General features: G+C 43.1%; 1 protein-coding gene across 1 annotated transcript in view; it reads left to right on the top strand.

Annotated features, from left to right (window-relative positions):
• The first annotated feature begins 4,324 nt into the window (after positions 1 to 4,324).
• Positions 4,325 to 18,913, top strand: part of SLC6A20 (solute carrier family 6 member 20) — a 35,532-nt gene continuing 20,943 nt past the window's right edge. The window contains exons 1-3 of the mRNA XM_048838824.2: positions 4,325 to 4,542; positions 13,123 to 13,263; positions 16,841 to 16,932. Of these exons, the coding sequence (XP_048694781.2) occupies positions 4,422 to 4,542; positions 13,123 to 13,263; positions 16,841 to 16,932 (354 nt within the window). The 5' untranslated portion in view covers positions 4,325 to 4,421. The remainder of the gene's footprint in view (positions 4,543 to 13,122; positions 13,264 to 16,840; positions 16,933 to 18,913) is intronic.

Genomic DNA, 18,913 nt, shown 5'->3' with positions numbered 1-18,913 from the left:
CTGCAGGTCGTCCTCCAACCCAGTCAGTGTGCCTGGAGCACCACAGAAAAGTTTCACAAAAAGAAAAGGAGTACTTGTGGCACCTTAGAGACTAACCAATTTATTTGAGCATGAGCTTTCGTGAGCTACAGCTCACTTCATCAGATGCATACCGTGGATGAGCTTTCGTGAGCTACAGCTCACTTCATCAGATGCATACCGTGGATGAGCTTTCGTGAGCTACAGCTCACTTCATCAGATGCATACCGTGGAATGCATTCCACGGTATGCATCTGATGAAGTGAGCTGTAGCTCACGAAAGCTCATGCTCAGATAAATTGGTTAGTCTCTAAGGTGCCACAAGCCCTCCTTTTCTTTTTGCGGATACAGACTAACATGGCTGCTACTCTGAGAAAAGTTTGTGTCTTATGTTCTGGTTGGGGATAATAAGATCCACCTGGAAGCATGAGTCAGCAAAAACATATCTGCATCTATATGCTGGTCCAGACGCTGATTATTATCCTAGGATCTGCTAACATGGTGGTTGTGCATGGCTACATGTCATTCTGTCCACGTGGCCTGTTAAAGGTCAGTCTAGGTGTTTCCCTAGGTAGTCCTGTAAGTGCCTGTAATACATAGATCACGTTGTTTAGTAGACAAAGAATTTAAACAAAAAATTCTAGGTGATCCCTTTTATGTATGTAAATAAATACAGATGAAAAGGTTGGATTTTCAGTAGTCACAATCTCTTCAGAAAGTTATGGAGACAGAATGTTGAAGACCAATGGATAGTACAGCCGGAGGTTAATCAGCCTTCCTAATGAAAATATATAGTGTATTAAGGGGCAGCATTTGTATAGAAAACATCAGGTACAAGAAGTGTCATTCTGAGTAAACAAGACAGACTTAGGCTAAAATGAAGTCAAGTACACAATGCAGAAGAATCCCTTCATCACCTCTCTGTTAATGTAAAGTGGGCAGGCAGTCTAATGCATTTTAATAGCTAACTAGAAGTTATCTGTAACTTTTCTTACAGTGATGCTTGACTCTAAAAAGAGGTGTTATGGCATCATGAGGGTCCTAGTTATTGCACCTCTCTGATTTCCACATTCATTGTGCTCATTTTACAAGATTTTTGAGAAGTCCCTCTAAGGCCTGAAAGCCAAGCTAGGTTCTTTCCTTCTCATACATCATCAGCAATAATAAAGCCTGCATAGTATAAGTGGTGAATGTCTGTCACTAAGAGTGTCTCTCAGCATTTGTAGAAGTGCTGGGAGCTCGTGGGGGAGTGAGGGTAGGAGTCTTTAAGCCTGCTAAAATTGAAATAGAAATGCAATCTGCAGTTAGCTTGTCTACACGTGGAGTTATACAGGAATAGCTATTCTGTAATAACTGTCCACATGGAAAAAGGAAAAGGAGTACTTGTGGCACTTTAGAGACTAACCAATTTATTTGAGCATAAGCTTCCGTGAACTATTTTCGTTGCATCCAATGACGTGAGCTGTAGCTCATGAAAGCTCATGCTCAAATAAATTTGTTAGTCTCTCAGGTGCCACAAGTACTCCTTTTCTTTTTGCGGATACAGACTAACATGGCTGCTCCTCTGAAACCTGTCCACATGGAGTTATTCAGGAATAATCTTATTACAGAGTGAGAGCCTGGATTACACTGAAATGGAACAAGGCACTCTTATTCTGGAATAAGTGTGACCACAGTTACTGAGGAATAATTATTATGCTTTTCACACTCTACCTTTAATCTGAATTAACTTTCAAGTGTAGACAAGCCTTTAGCAGATCCCAGAAACGGCTTCAAATATACCCACCTCTTTCCTCCAGGGCTGCCAAATAACATTGTTGTTCTGATTTGTGATGAACAATCCTGTATTTGAAGAATTTTGGAAACCAATAACTGCTTCTAATGGAAAATGAAGGTCTTGTCTACACTTTAACATTCATTTGAAATAAGGTAAGGTGTGAATTTAAAGCACAGTAGCTATTCCAGAATAACTCTGTGTATAGACAAGCCCTTAGACTGCTTATTTACATTGTCGATAATTTAAACATGCTGACAATTTTGCAGATTTCAAACTGGAAAGATGTGTCCAAAAGAACACTAACAACTATAGGTGCCGACTCTGTGGGTGCTCCGGAGCTGGAGCACCCACGGGGAAAAATTTAGTGTTTTTGTTGTTTTGAATTTTTGGCTAGCTGTTCTTCAAACTCCTTTTTGCTTTTTCTTATTACATTTTTACACTTAATTTGGCAGTGTTTATGCTCCTGTTGTAAACATACAGCTACGGGTAGCATAAAATCCCTCCTTTACCTGTAAAGGGTTAAGAAGCTCAAATAACCTGGTTGGCACCTGACCAAAAGGACCAATAAGGGAAGAAGATACTTTCAAATCTGTGGGGGGAAGGTTTTTGTTTGTTTGTTCTCTCCACGAGGAACCAGGGCAGGGAAAATACATCTCCTAAAGCCATACCTGAACTAAGCATCTAAGATTACAAATTGTAAGTAATAGGAAGAAAAGGCATTAGATTATCTTTTGTTTTAGCTTGTGAATTTTCCCTATGCTAAAAGGGAGGTTTATCCCTGTTTTTTGTAACTTTAAACTTTTGTCTAGAGGGGAATCCTCTGTGTTTTGAATCTAATTACCCTGTAAAATTACCTTCCGTCCTGATTTTACAGAGGTCCTTCTTTACTTTTTTTCTTTATAATAAAGTTCTAAAGTTTTTTAAGAATCTGATTGGTTTTTAGCGTCCTAAAAACCCAAGGGTCTGGTCTGTGCTCACCTGGTTTACCTATTTGATTGGTAGATTATTTTCAAGTCTCCCCAGGAAAGGGGGTGAAGGAGTTTTGGGGGGATATTTTAGGGAAACAGGAACTTCAAGTGGTCCTTTTCCTAAATCTTTGTCTAACTCACTTACCCTGACTGACCCTCCACATGGGAAGCATGAGAAAGGGGAAGGGACCAGGGTGTGTTCATCCTGCTGGCACCCTTGATGGCTGGAATAGCCATCTGTGTAGCTAGTGAAAGTTAGAGCTGCCCTAAGGATGGTGTAACTCATGCCATGGATCCAGTTCAGTTCAGCTCAGCACCAAGATTTGGGGACCAGAGCAGTGGTCCCCAAAACCACTTTGGCCCCCACTCTGGTCTTGTGCTTTGTACAGCTCCACCAGGCTGGAGGATCTGGTCCCTATGTAGATAGCTAAAATCATCCAGAGTATTAGATAGCTGCCTCTGCTCAGTTGAATCAAACAAGTAAAAACATTATTTGGAGAACATTTATTTAACTTGCTCAAATCAATGGAAAATAAGATAAACACAGAACTAGAAGAGTAATCAGAACTACACAGGGCCTGTTGCACACGCTTCTAAAAGATTTGTCTCAGCAAGTTTGGCCTTTGAGAAAGAAGCCAGATCTTCACGGAGCTATGCTGATATACAGCGGCTGAGGATCTTGACCAGAATTTTCAAGTACAACTTACACTTCTTGTGGGTTTTTTTGCTTTTCTTATTTTAAATTCAAAGTATTTAAAGATTGGGGTAGATTTTTAGGGCTGATGACAGACTTAGAGACCACTGTCCTCTATTTAGCCACAGAGTAAGTACAGCACAGGTAGCAGCAAGGCAAGCTTTCTCCTACTGCTTCACCCAAAACCCCTCAGGCCTGACCTGAAGGGACAACCTTTAGACAGAAGACCATGTTTAGACACCTTTAGCCTCCACATCCATTCAGTCCTATTCATCTCATCAAGAGGGTCAGCAGTTAGCAGCTTTTGTGATGTGGACTCTCGTCCACTAGAAGACCACCGATCTGATTTCACATAGGCCACCCAACCTGAGTGACTGTAACCTGAGATATGTTAGGATAGGCATGTGCACATTTCAGTAAGGTAATCTCCACCTTAAAAGCTGACAAATGCGTGTATTTAAACAAACCCTGATTGTGTGGAGACCTTGCTCAATAATTAGTAAATACGAAATGGCCTACTCTCTCGCCTTGAGCCATGCTCACTACTCCCAAAGGAGCACGTCACATGTTGGTGGCAAACCTTAAGTAATGAGGATTTCCCAGCTTTCTAAGTCATTTCAGCCATGTGCAGCCTAAAATGTTTTCTCATTTCAACATCAACCCAGCACTCAGCCAAATAAAACCCTTAATTCAGATCCTTCCAATGTAAGTTGAAAGCCAAGCAACTGTTCACCCAAAGTGCCCACTTTATAGTTCTGGGTGCGTGTGTCTATAATCTATTTACCAGCATTCCTACTTCACTATGTGCCTGTTAATAAGATTAGTAATTAAAAAGCTTGATAGCAGTTGGCAAGTATACTCCCCTCTCAGTTGGGTTGGCTTTGAGTCTCAGGCAGGGCATTGAAGAGCATCTGAAGGAGTGAAGTCAAGAGCCCTCTGCTGAAATCTGAGCTTGAAAGTGCAAATGGAAAACCCCCGGCCATTATGGGACAATTCCTTACAGTTTGTTTTTGCCTGCATTTCTTATGCAGTGGGGCTGGGAAATGTTTGGAGATTTCCATATTTATGTCAGCTGTATGGAGGAGGTAAGTGCAGTTTTTCTTGATTCCCTCTCAGAAGGGTACAGAATTGGAATGTTAAATTTTTAAACCAAAAGTATGTCCATGTCAGTATCCCATCCATCTGATCGGTTTTTATATTCAGTGGAGGGGGACTTCTTCAGATTATGTAGGCAAGAGACATTAATTGTATCATCAGACCATCTCTAGCTACAGAGACGTTATACATCTTTATTTTATTTCACACTGCTTTCCATTGTGTCTCCCGTGTAACCCTTTTTCCTGATTACCATCCCAATTCAATACAATACTATTCCTTCCCAACTGAGCTCTGAAAACACAGGGAGGAACAATGTGTTGTATAAGAGGGCAGGTTCCTATGGTGCTGATTTTTTAATCCCCCTGCTAACTTACTTTCAGGGCATCAGAAACTGGTTCGATTTCTTATAGGTTTACATGTTTGGATCCAAAAATGCTACTGAGAAGGGAAGAGATTTACACTGATTTAATTAAGGGATTAATAATAGCCATTCAAACTGCTGCTGTTAATGCAGTTCTGTTATATAAGGCTTAATTTTAAAGGGTTGATAACTTGGCTGCAAAGTTGCCTGGAAGTTGGCAGAAACCCCTTAGGCAACGAGACTGCTGCAGCTAAAATCTCACAAGAGGCTTTGGAAATGTAGATTAAACTGGTTTTGGTTCAAAAAGAGTTCTCTGACTGGGATGCTGTTTTTTCACCCCCTCCAAATTTAAGAAAAAAATGTCAGAAATAGACATAAAGCCAGTGTCAGTTGCTTTTCTGCACTTAGAAATCAAAGATCAGCTTATTAGGTTAAGTATAGAGAAAATGTACCACCACTTTTAATAGGCAAATACCTACCATGACTAGCCTTGAAGAAGCTCCTATAAGGTTCCTCAGACAGTTCTATTCAGCTTTTCTATGCTGCATCCATCACCGTAGAACCTGAATCCCTAGCACCTGTCACTTCTGGTTCTTTCCGCCCTTCACCCTTTTTCTTCCTGGGAGGAAAACTGTCTGCAGATTTTTAAACTCTTTTTTTTAACTTTGGTTCAAACACAAGATTTAAACCCACTTGCACAAGGCAATCAATGTGTGCTGGAGCGATTGTTTAAATTAATTTCTAGATAGATTAGATGAGATATTCCGTAAGGACCTGGTCCAGAGCTTTCTGAAGTCAGTGGGAGTCTTTCCATTTATTTCAATGGGCTTGGGATCAGGGCCTAACTTAGCATTTAGATACTGCAAGTGGTTGATGCTGTATAGAAACGTAAACCAGGATATATTAGCTAGAGAGATGATCTATAATTCCTGCTGGATTCTCAATTACAAATGTTTCAGAAGGCTAACATCTTCCTCCTTGAAAGTGACACCGGAACATTGCCTTTTAATATTTTTTAAAAATTTAATTGCACATTATGTACACATTTTTAGATTGTGTCTAACCCATTGCAGACCATCTGCCTATCCGCCACAGCAGAGCTGTTCTAAAGGGCAGTTAGACTCAAGTATCAGGCTTTTTACTCTACTGTAACAAGCTTAGCTTGCTAAATTTCTCTTATCGAGCCCTGCAGCTGGAAATCTTTATGGCATAGGCAGTGAATGTGATATAACACACAAGTGTACCTTTGATCAATGCCTCCAGCCCAAAGAAAAAAAAAACACCACACAGCAACATGGATTGTCTGCAAAGTATGGTTTTCAGGGACCTAAAGGAACAGCCTTATAAATTCAGCTGACTGCTGCATTTTCCCCCATTAGTATTATTGTGTAGGGCTGACTATGTGGTTGACACACTGAAACACAAAAATAAAATCATTCCCTGCCCTGCAGAGCATAGTCTAAAAGTTCTTACCACAGATATCTATAAGATTCAGTAGCCATCCAAACTTCAAAACCGATTCTCTTCCTTCTCGTAAATGTATTCACTGCTTATCCTCTCTTTTAGCCATAGAGCTTGAACTGGGCAACACGGATATGAACCAATTCTGACTAAGGAGCGGCAATTATTTTTCTGTGGTTTGATTAACATATCAGTTAAGATGCCTATTAGTTTTTAAGACAGTTCTTTGGCAGCTAACTCATGTATAAATGAGATTATCAAATTAAAGATACAATGGAACTTGTTTATACTGAACTCAGCTATAGGGACAGTCATACTTAATAGATACAGGCCCAAGACACAGAGGGGCAGATCCTCATTTGGAACAAATCAGCTGGGCACCATTGACTTTAATGAAGCTATGCTGATTTACATCTGCTGATGATCTGGCCCAAGGTTTAACTTTGAATCCAGAACTGAGCTGCCCCAGAGTTCATAGGTTGTTTGGCTCTGGGATCTTGGTTCAGCTCATTATAAAGAGAGGGGCTGGAAGCAAAGTTTGGATCCAAACATAACCAAAGTTGGGGGGGTGTTTGGATCTGGGCTTTTGGTTCCGCCCCAGCTCTCGTTCGTTGTGAAGTAGAATGAAAGTCCCTAATTATTTCACTGTGCTACAACATGGCAAACTGCAAATCCAGATATCGTGAAGCTGTCTGGTGAAAAAAAGGACTTCACAAAGGGTCTGATCCTGATCCCCTTGAAGTCAACAGCGGGTTCACTGGGGTTCGACTGGGTGCTATAAAAGGTCCCCACTGAATATGTAAGGACTGTGAAGTCTCTGATACCACCCCAGTTTATCTAACATAAGATGCAAACAAAGGGGTTGTTAATAAAAGCATAGCCGGGAGGTATAAAATTAATTCCCTGAATAATACGGATTATTGCTCAGTGTTCATTTCAACGTCTTTGCAAGTAACTGGGCAGATTGCATTCATTTTCATTGCTGAGCAGAGCCCATTGCAAGGAATGTTAATACTGGAGATTAAATGCCAACTAATAGATATTTATGTAAATATTTTGGCTTGCTGTTAAAACCAGGAAAGGCTTCTCAAAAATCTGTTTTTGACTTCGTCAGCAGGTCTTTCTGAGGTGATCTCAAAGTCAAAGGTAGGGGCTTTTTCCAGGAGAAACCTGCAGTGACACATACCCCATTCAAGTACCATATGGTACTAATGAGCCACCCCACTATAACAGAATCTCTCTGTTCCTCCCCGTCTTTGCCCTCTGCAAGGAACCAAGTCTGCTTGTCTGTCTTCCCCTTTGCAAAGACCTTGTCTGTTTCACGCGCACAGTGGGGAGTGAGCACATCAATTGTTCCTCTCTGATGATCTAGAAATGCCCAAGTGCAATTTATGGCATTTAAATGTAGGATCCAGGGCACTTGATCCAGCCTGCAAGTTTACATACTCACCTCACCCCCATTAGTTACAATTAAGAACTAGGGTGAATCAGGGATCTGTACCATGCCAATCCTAAACAAAGGCATTCAAAGCTGACTCGGTAAAAGCGTGTAAGAGTGAGGGACTCCAGTTAAGGAACTTCAGTGCTTCTGGTTTCAACCAAAACCCAATTAACTGATGTAGCTTAATTCTTTAAACTTCCAAGCCTTGTTGAGATATCCTTTTGTACCCCGTTTTTTGCAGGGTAGGCTCAGCTATCTCAGTGGCATCTTGCTGGTCAGCAGCTCACACTTGTAAGTGCATGTTCCCTCTGCTACTGCTTCTTCTGGTGCTGTACAGGTCACATCCTGTGAGGGGCTGATCTCTCCCAATTCCTATGGACTTTAATGGGAGTTGTGGGTACTCAGTATCTCTCAGACAATGTGATTCAAGAAACTAAGTAAGGCTTTGTCAGCAAAATAAGATGTCAATCAATGTAAGACTCACATTATGTTGGGTTATGATGGGGAGAAGGAAACTGACCAAACTGGGGATAGTGATTTCTTCCAGTGGCTTCCCCAATGGTCTTTCTGGGCTAGAGCTCCATCTGATCCAGGTAAATGCACACTGGAGATGTATCCACCTGTTCCCCCATCTATAATACCTAAAGCGTCTCTTCCATTGTCAGTGTAATTATATTCCTGATGTTCAAAGTTTATACAGGGAAAGTAATGTATTTAATGCCATGTGATTGCCACCTCAAAACCGATATGCAGAGGCATCACATGCTATCTTTATTTGCAGGCTAGAATGGTGATGTATCAGCCATCTGATTATGCCAGTAACTCATCGATGCACTTAAAGGCATGACCGTAGTAGGTCCTGGAGAGCTCACCACCATTCTTTCCCCTTACATACAGTGGTTGGATAAACCGAGGTTGGTTCAGCATGCAGTGATGATGCCACAGTAGCTTTAAAATCCCTACAGCTCCGCACAGAACCAAATTATTTTACTAGCAGGACAATTAGAGTTACCAACTCACAGTACTTGAAAACAACAGGCCTTCTTGTACCAAGAGCTACACAAATCCTCTTCCAGGTTGGGGCTGAGAGCGCACGAGCAAACTAAGCACTGGGCAAAATTTTGGCTAATTGCTTTGCTCTTTAATCTGCTGCTTTTTCTAATACCCATTACCTCGTGAACAGAGCAACATTCTATGGGTCTGATCCAAAGCCCATTCAAGTCAACGGGCAAGACTCCTTTTAACGTCAGTGGACTTTGGATCAGGCCCTATAGAAATAAAAACATGTAACTACTTCAGCAACATCTGCTACAGTGTTGGTCTTTGATCTTTTGCCAGTTTTCACAATTTTTTGAGCCTTCTGCCCCCTGGAGAGTATGATATTCCCTTGCCTCAATCACATACATCAGCAGTAACAGGGACTGCACGTACAGTGACACAGTATCCTGTTCGTCTTTTAGAACACAGGGCTGGATTTAAGAATTAGGGCCCAGAGGACAAAGGAACAGGGGGGCGGGCAGGGTGCAAAGGTACAGCCTGGCATGGAGTTTCAGCAGTTTCCCTGGGGGGTGGGGAATAGAAGCAGCGCAGGAGCTGGAAATCAGAAGCATGGGTTAGACCTGGAGGGTGAGCTTGAGAGGCGAGTGGGATGCAAGGGTGGAGGTGGCAGAGCAGGGCTGGACTGGAGGATCCAGGCCAACCATATAATGTCCTTTTGGTGGCTCACAAAATCCAACACCTCTGGGTTTAACAGAATTTATGTGTAGAAAGAGAATCTAACCTGTTTTGTGGGTATTTTGGGATTAGACTATTTCACTGTTTCTCCTTTTTCATTTTTCTGCAGTGTTACCCGCCCTTTTCTTTATTTCCTTCTTCCTCACCCACCTTTTTCCTCTGTGTTCTGCTCACTCCCTTCTGACTCGGGTTCTTTCAGGTGCTCCCTTCCCCCATGTCCTCACTGCCAGAACACCGGAGCCAAACCCAGCCCGAACTATGGTGACAGCCCAACTCCATCGCTCGAGCCTTTCTCTAATTTGTAGTGGGGTTTCACTGTAATTTAAAAGCCACTTAAAGCCCTTTGGATTTCCTTTTTAGGGTCAATACATGCGGAGCTATCTATCACTAATCTCACCTCATTAGTCACAAATGTGCATTCAGTTCACGACATCAGAATGGGCAAATCAGTTCAGACAGAAGCAAGACTTCACCCTGTGGCTGCTAATTGTGTGTCCCCTTTGCCAGCAACATAGTTAGTACATGGTTGTTCTCCTGTGAGCAGGCCACAGTGATTTTATTTTGCTCTGTGCACAGGACCCCGTGTCTATGGAATTGGATTGGCCAGTCTTCCTTCCTTCCAGGTCTGCACAGTAGGACAAACCAAGAGTACAGTTTCCTATCGGCTATTGGCATTGCTCTGTGTGCATGTCCTCCAGGCAGCCGAGCCCCTGTGGAGGAACTATGGGGTAGCTGCAGTACAAATACTGGGAGGCGTTGTGTTAGGTGTGGATGTGCAAATTTAGCTGGCACATGTGAAAAAAGTTGTGGTGTACACATAAGTCAGCCATGGGGCAGACCCACAGGTCTTGTTGCAAACTTTCAGATCCCTAGTTTCAGAGGAACAGCCGTGTTAGTCTGTATTCACAAAAAGAAAAGGAGTACTTGTGGCACCTTAGAGACTAACCAATTTATTTGAGCATGAGCTTTCGTGAGCTACAGCTCACTTCATCAGATGTATACCGTGGAAACTGCAGCAGACTTTATATACACACAGAGAATATGAAACAATACCTCCTCCCACCCCACTGTCCTCCTGGTAATAGCTTATCTAAAGTGATCAACAGGTGGCCCATTTCCAGCACAAATCCAGGTTTTCTCACCCTCCACCCCCCCACACAAATTCACTCTCCTGCTGGTGCTAGCCCATCCAAAGTGACAACTCTTTACATAATCAAGTCGGGCTATTTCCTGCATAGATCCAGGTTTTCTCACATCCCCCCCACCCCCATACACACACAAACTCACTCTCCTGCTGGTAATAGCTCATCTAAACTGACCACTCTCCAAGTTTAAATCCAAGTTAAACCAGAACATCGGCCGGGGGGGGGGTAGGAAAAAACAAGAGGAAACAGGCTACCTTGCATAATGACTTAGCCACTCCCAGTCTCTATTTAAGCCTAAATTAATAGTATCCAATTTGCAAATGAATTCCAATTCAGCAGTTTCTCGCTGGAGTCTGGATTTGAAGTTTTTTTGTTTTAAGATAGCGACCTTCATGTCTGTGATTGCGTGACCAGCGAGATTGAAGTGTTCTCCGACTGGTTTATGAATGTTATAATTCTTGACATCTGATTTGTGTCCATTTATTCTTTTACGTAGAGACTGTCCAATTTGACCAATGTACATGGCAGAGGGGCATTGCTGGCACATGATGGCATATATCACATTGGTGGATGTGCAGGTGAACGAGCCTCTGATAGTGTGGCTGATGTTATTAGGCCCTGTGATGGTGTCCCCTGAATATATATGTGGGCACAATTGGCAACGGGCTTTGTTGCAAGGATAAGTTCCTGGGTTAGTGGTTCTGTTGTGTGGTATGTGGTTGTTGGTGAGTATTTGCTTCAGGTTGCGGGGTTGTCTGTAGGCAAGGGAGTGGCTAAGTCATTATGCAAGGTAGCCTGTTTCCTCTTGTTTTTTCCTACCCCCCCCCCCCCAGATGTTCTGGTTTAACTTGGATTTAAACTTGGAGAGTGGTCAGTTTAGATGAGCTATTACCAGCAGGAGAGTGAGTTTGTGTGTGTATGGGGGGGGGGGGGTGAGAAAACCTGGATCTATGCAGGAAATAGCCCGACTTGATTATGTAAAGAGTTGTCACTTTGGATGGGCTAGCACCAGCAGGAGAGTGAATTTGTGTGGGGGGGTGGAGGGTGAGAAAACCTGGATTTGTGCTGGAAATGGCCCACCTGTTGATCACTTTAGATAAGCTATTACCAGGAGGACAGTGGGGTGGGAGGAGGTATTGTTTCATATTCTCTGTGTGTATATAAAGTCTGCTGCAGTTTCCACGGTATACATCTGATGAAGTGAGCTGTAGCTCACGAAAGCTCATGCTCAAATAAATTGGTTAGTCTCTAAGGTGCCACAAGTACTCCTTTTCTTTTTGTCAGATCCCTAGTGACTTCAGTAGAGCTATGGCCATTTACACCAGCTGAGGTTCTGTCCCCATGTGGTTTTTTAACCAGGTCAGATGAAGGTGGTACCACCTACTTATGAAAACACAGTTTATTTATTATGTAGATAGGCCCTCAGGCTCACGATCCTTTGAGGGTTTTTCCTTACCTCTCTTCAGTGCTGCACTCCTTGGCCCTTTAAGAGCAATGAATGTGAAATAAACCTCTCCCCCTCATCACCTCCCTCATTACCCTTAACAGCTTGGGTACCAATTAGTTACACTTTAATAGCTGTGGTCTTGTACTGCTCAAAGTGAACAACTGTGACATTCTCTCATTGGCCAGGGCTAGACAAGGAAATGTTTAGCAAAAATATCCCAGGGTTGCCAAGTATCAGTAACAATGCACCAGTGTAGACAAGGTCACACAGTGTTGTATAGTGATTGTTCAGATGAATCTTGGATGTGGTGTGAGCCACATTCCCAGCTGGAGACTGGGCCCAGTGCTGAGATGTGGCTTGAGTCTAGATAGTCTCACGTTTGCCCACGTGCTTTCCTGGTGTCACACCCTCACATTGCTGCTGACTGGCATCAACACTGAGGTATATCAAATGTATTTGATCAAATGTGACGCTTCCACCTCCTACTGAGATGACAACACAGTTAGGGTTTTGTTGCATCAGTCATGCTGGTGACACTGCCCAAAGCAGCAGGTGCAGCTGGGATCCTAAAACAGCACTCGTCAGCAATATACTGTCGTCTGAAAGACAACTGTTTGGCCCAAGAGCCCTCGTGTAGCAATTACAGGCTAATCATCAAGGGCAGAGAATGTGTTGACTCTCATTATGGACTAGCTTCAGCTGTTCCATAGCTTGTCACTTTGACCACTAGTTTATGGCTGCACAAGCAGCAGGCATTGCATACAACGGTGAATGGAAGAGCATACCGAGGTGTACATGCATGGATGTGGTACATGACTAGGTGTGCATGTCTGGCGCTGTATGCGTTCCAGTTCATATCATTAGTGGTGAGCCAGCTAATGACAGAGCAGTGTTATTAAAACTGTATTTGACGTCTCAAAAATAAGAGCTCATTTCTCTCATTTGCTTGTTAAATGCTTTCTTTTGTTTCTCCTACAGGGGGATTTTTAATCCCATATTTCATCATGTTAATTGTAGAAGGGATGCCTTTGCTATACCTGGAGTTGGCAGTGGGACAGCACATGCGCCGAGGGAGCATAGGCGCGTGGAAAATCATAAGCCCCTACCTCAGCGGGGTTGGTACGTTCTCAATTCATGCACAGGGTTACTTTTAACTCCCAGCTGACTTTTGGGGCTTCCTAGGATTTTGTATTAAATGTAATTTAGAGCAGGAAAGGGACAGGAATTGGGGTATTTATGGGATATAAAATGAAATGGGCAAGATACATTGACCATACAAATGAAATCAGTTTTGATCAAAGTCATGGATCCCTGGGTAATTAGCAAAAAGAGCTGTGCTAAAGTATGTGCAATGAACTTTAGTTTCCCCCAGAGCACAGGTCATAATTCTTATCATACTTCACATGTATATAGCACCCTATGTATTGAGAATCTCAGAGCACTTGGCAATCATTATATAATTAAGCTTCATAATACTTCCGTAAAGTAGGCAAATATTATCCAGGGTTTCTAAACAGTGAGCACAGAGAGGTTAAGCTTCCCTGACCCCTGCTGCCTCCCACCTAGATGCAGCACTGGCTGAACAACCTGTGAGGAGCTGAGAGTGGCCATCAACTCTAAAAAGAGTACATTGTTTTGCTGCTGGGTCACAATACAACATTTCAGCCACTTCCTTCCATGTCACTGTCTTATACTGTAAGATGGTGATGTATAGCAAAGCCTGAAATGACTTCTCACATCTGTAGCACCTCCCAGGCCCTGTGCTATTTAACATTTTTATCAATGATCTGGAAGAAAATATAAAATCAGTACTGACAAGTTTGCAGATGACACAAAGATTGGCGTAGTGGTAAATAATGAAGAGGACAGGTTGGATTGCTTGATAAGCTGGGTGCAAGCAAATCATATGTATTTTAATACAGCTAAATTTAGATGTATAGATCTAGGAACAAAGAATGAAGGCCATACTTACAGGAGGGGGGACTCTAGTCTGGGAAGCAGGGACTCTGAAAAAGATTTGGGGGTCATGATGGATAATCAGCTGAACATGAGCTCCCAGTGTGACACTGTGGCCAAAAGGGCTAATGCGATCTTTGAATGCATAAACAGACTAATCTTGAGTAGGAGAAGAGAGGTTATTTTACCTTTGTATTTGGCACTGGTGCAACTCCTAATGGTATACTGTGTCCAGTTCTGGAGTCCACAATTCAAGAAGGATGTTTCAGCAGTTGGAGAGGGTTCAGGGAAGAGCCACGAGAATGATGAAAGAATTAGAACACACTTCTAATAGTGCTAGACTCAAGGAGCTCCATCTATTTAGCTTGACAAATGTGTAGGTTAAGTGGTGACTTGATCACAGTCTATAAATACTTACGCTGGGGACAAATATTTGATAATGAGCTCTTCCATCGAGCAGACAAGGTATAACATGATCCAGTGGCTGGAAGTTGAAGCTAGACAAATTCAGACTGGAAGTAAGGTGTACATATTTAACAGTGAGGGTAACTAATCATTGGGACAATTTCCCAAGGGCAATGGTGGATTCTCCATCACTGGCAACTTTTAAATCAAGATTGAAGGTTTTTCTGAAAGATCTGCTCTAGGAATTATTTTGGGGAAGTTTTATGGCCTGAGTTATACAGAAGGGCAGACTGGATGAACACAATGGTCCCTTCTGGCTGAATCTCTGAATCTATTAAGCCAAGGATCAGTAAAGCACTTTACAAGCATGAATAAATCATACTTCATGACACGCCTGTGAGGCAGGGAAGGATTGTCTCCATTTTGCAGAAACCGAACCATGGAAAGTCAGTGGCAGAACCCAGCACCAGACCCCAGATCTCCAGACTGCCTGTTTGGTGCTTTAACAACAAGATCATCCTCCTGACAAGCTTAACAAAATACATCACAGCAACAAAACAATGCACCAATTTATTATTCTCATCCCTCAACCAAGGCCAGTAACTGCACGAATCCATCTAAAAAAGCCTAAATGGCCCTTCTAGCCTAAACTACCGCCAGTTCATTTGAATGCGAATTGTTCAAAAATGGCGTTGAATATTCACCATAAGTGACCAAAGTTCAGGCTCAACTCCTGCATGCCCTTGAAAGAAGAGAGATTTCAAAAGAGTACAGTAAAACAATAAATATGTAACTGTTGTTTGTGTGCAGGAAGGGCTTACAGCACTCTTCCTGGATATCAGGTAAAACAGCTTGGCATTGCTTCCACAAAGGTGTCTTGCAAAGGGTCTAGCCCTAGAATGAAGAGCTCCATCTTTTACCTGATATTTGATTTATATTTGTGCAGCTCCTGTTGGCCGCAGGTCCCCGTTCCCAGCCAGTGGGAGCTGCAGGGGTGGTGCTTGCAGGCAGGAGCGGAGCGCGGAGACCCCTGCTCCCCCCCAGGGACTTGCAGGGGTATGCTGGCCACTTCTGGGAGTGGCGTGGGGCCAGGGTAGGCAGGAAGTCTGCCTTAGCCCCACTGTGCCACCAGACTTTTAGCGGCTGGAGATCACAATCAACTGCCAGGGGCTCCAGGTTTGACGAGTCGATCGCGATCTACCGGTTGGTGACCACTAACAGAGTGTAGGGATTTTGTCACTGATTTGCATGGAAGTGGGATAATTCCTTTCAATTGTGAAACTCTGGTAAATGCTGCTGACTCTGTCTCCTAATCCACAGCATGAAGAAACCGTCCTAGCTCGTTTGGCAAAAATAAGGGCCATGTACCAGTCAGGGGTCTCAGATTCCATCCACACACCAAGTTTTAACTGAGTTTGTAATCTTGAAGTGGCCTGATTGGCTCTAAACATGCCTTTTTTTATCCCCCTGCCACATGGTTAATCAGGCAGGTAGTAAGCAGAGCAGCTTACACTAAAGTGAACATATGTCCCACTATTCCCCTGACAGTTCCGGATTTTCACACGTCCTGGTGTTCTAGGAATATTTTTGGGACACCTGAATTGTCCCAATTTCTCATTTTATCAGTCAAAATGTTTGTTCAAGAGGTGTTGCTGTGCGCAGGAGAATTTACTGTGTGTTTATCAGAGACAGCGAGTCCAGGGGACTGAGACATCAGTGTTTCATCGTGTTTAGAGTGAAGAGAAAGGAAGTGAGGGTTGGCACCAGCCAACTGCTCTTTGGCCGAAAGAAGGATAATGACACTTGTTCAGTATTTCAGGATAGGGTCACTTAGAACACAATTACCAGGAAATAGCCCTGCATTTCAGGAAATGGCTCTGTCCAGCCAGAAGGTCACCGTAGCAATACCAGCAGACATTTTTTTTTTGTAAAGGGTACTTTTGTGGTGACACACGTAGAGTCTGTCAGAAAACACTGCCCCCTTAGCTACCAGGGTTTCACCCCGACTAAAGGCGCATTATTGTCTTCCCAGGAGAGGCTCAGAATGCTAGTTCTTTGCAGTGTGGACGTCGAACCATAAGTCACTGGGTTGACTGGTCTCTTTGCCCCGAAGGCATTGCCACTTTCCCAATAGGACAGCTCTAGACCTTAGGCAGCTTGTATCTAGCTGGGCTCCAATTTTTCCAGCCTTCTTTTCCGAACCTTTATGTTTCATTGGTGATGGTGGTGGTCCTCCGGGAGAGCTAAGATGGCTGAAAAGTGTCCTTTTTAAATTCTGCAGTTTGATGGATAGCTAGTTTGCCCTTCCGCTGACTTTCCCTTTTCTCATTCTCAGGCATTGCCAGCGTGGTGGTGTCATTTTTCCTCTCCATGTACTATAACGTTATAAATGCCTGGGCGTTCTGGTACCTGTTCCATTCATTCCAGGTGAGTAGAAACACTGATGAGCTGCATTGCTAGACAGTGACCCAACTTCCTGCAGGGGTGGGCTGGGGCCAAAGTGCTTGGGAATTCTGAAAACATACCTGGCTTGTTTGGCAAAAGTACGATCCATTTACCAGGCAGGTGGCACTAGCCCAGAGGGAAATCTGATATGCGCAGAAGCGATATGAAAACTTAAATTCTGCAGATGCTGATGGGCAGTTAGCTAATAACCAGCACAACAACCTGACCACTGAATGGTCCCATTTAGAAGTGTGTTTATTTGAGTTGCTTATAGTCATCATCAGGCCATCCAGCTCTGCTCTGCCAACTTCAGAAGCCTGGTCTGGTTAAAGCTTGTTGGCAGCAAACACTTTAAAAGTGTCTTAATTATGTCTCCAAAGGGGGACATGCTTTCACATCCTTGTGAGACCTTTGCTGATCTCTTGATCAACAAAATAAAGATAAAAGCTTTCTGCGATGAGCTATGTAGCTTCTCCCGGCAGCACAGAATGGGTGTTTCTGAGAGGAAGTAAATAAGGTTTCATGATGTATCATCTCTGGAGTTTCTGCAGGGGCTTAATAAAGGGGCTTTATTGGTGCACTGACATTTGAACTTGGATAGTGAGGTAATGATCAAGCTGAGTAGCCACTTCCCTATTTGCTTCGGCAGGACTTACAAATGCATAGGACTTGTCCAAAGACATCTGTGACATGATTTTGTCTTTTACAATGTGCTTCATGTTTCAGAGTAGCAGCCGTGTTAGTCTGTATCCGCAAAAAGAACAGGAGGACTTGTGGCATCTTAGAGACTAACCAATTTATTTGAGCATAAGCTTTCGTGGGTGAAAGCCCACTTCATCGGATGCATGCAGTGGAAAATACAGTAGGAAGATATAGATATATACACATACACAGAGAACATGAAAAAATGGGGGTTCCCATAGCAACTCTTAACAAGACCAGTCGATTAAGGTGGGCTGTTATCAGCAGGAGAAAAAAACTTTTGTAGTGATAATCAGGATGGCCCATTTCAAACAGTTGACAAGAAGGTGTGAGTAACAGTATGGGGAAAATTAGCACGGGGAAATAGTTTTTAGTTAATATAATGACTCATCCACTCCCAGTCTTTATTCAAGCCTAATTTAATGGTGTCCAGTCTGCAGATTAATTCCAGTTCTTCAGTTTCTCATTGGAGTCTGTTTTTGAAGTTTTTTTGTTGAATAATTATGACTTTTAGGTCTGTAATTGAGTATCCAGGGAGGTTGAAGTGTTCTCCAAGTGGCTTTTGAATGTTATAATTCTTGTTGTCTGATTTGTGACCATTTATTCTTTTGCATAGAGGCTGTCCAGTTTGGCCAATGTACATGGCAGAGGGGCATTGCTGGCACATGATGGCATATATCACATTGGTAGATGTGCAGGTGAACAAGCCTCTGATGGTGTGGCTGATGTGATTAGGTCCTATGATGGTGTCCCTTGAATAGATATGTGGACAGAGCTGGCAACGGGCTTTGTTGCAAGGATAGGTTCCTGGGTTAGTGTTTTTGTTGTGCGGTTGTTAGTGAGTATTTGCTTCAGGTTGCAGGGGCTGTCTGTAAGCGACGACTGGCCTGTCTCCCAAGATCTTTGAGAGTGAGGGATCATCCTTCAGGATAGGTTGTAGATCCTTGATGATGCGCTGGAGAGGTTTTAGTTGGGGGCTGAAGGTGACGGCTAGTGGCATTCTGTTACTTTCTATGTTGAGCCTGTCCTGTAGCAGCTGACTTCTGGCTACTCTTCTGGTTCTGTCAATCTGTTTCTTCACTTCAGCAGGTGGGTATTGTAGTTGTAAGAACACTTGATAGAGATCTTGTAGGTGTTTGTCTCTGTCTGAGGGCTTGGAGCAAATGCGGTTGTATCTTAGAGCTTGGCTGTAGAGAATGGATCGTGTGGTGTGATCTGGATGAAAGCTGGAGGCATGTAGGTAAGTATGGCGGTCAGTAGG

Source organism: Caretta caretta, chromosome 2 (assembly GCF_965140235.1).
Source record: "Caretta caretta isolate rCarCar2 chromosome 2, rCarCar1.hap1, whole genome shotgun sequence".
In the NCBI taxonomy this organism is placed as follows: Eukaryota; Metazoa; Chordata; order Testudines; family Cheloniidae; genus Caretta; species Caretta caretta.
This window is presented reverse-complemented; position numbering and strand designations above follow the sequence as displayed.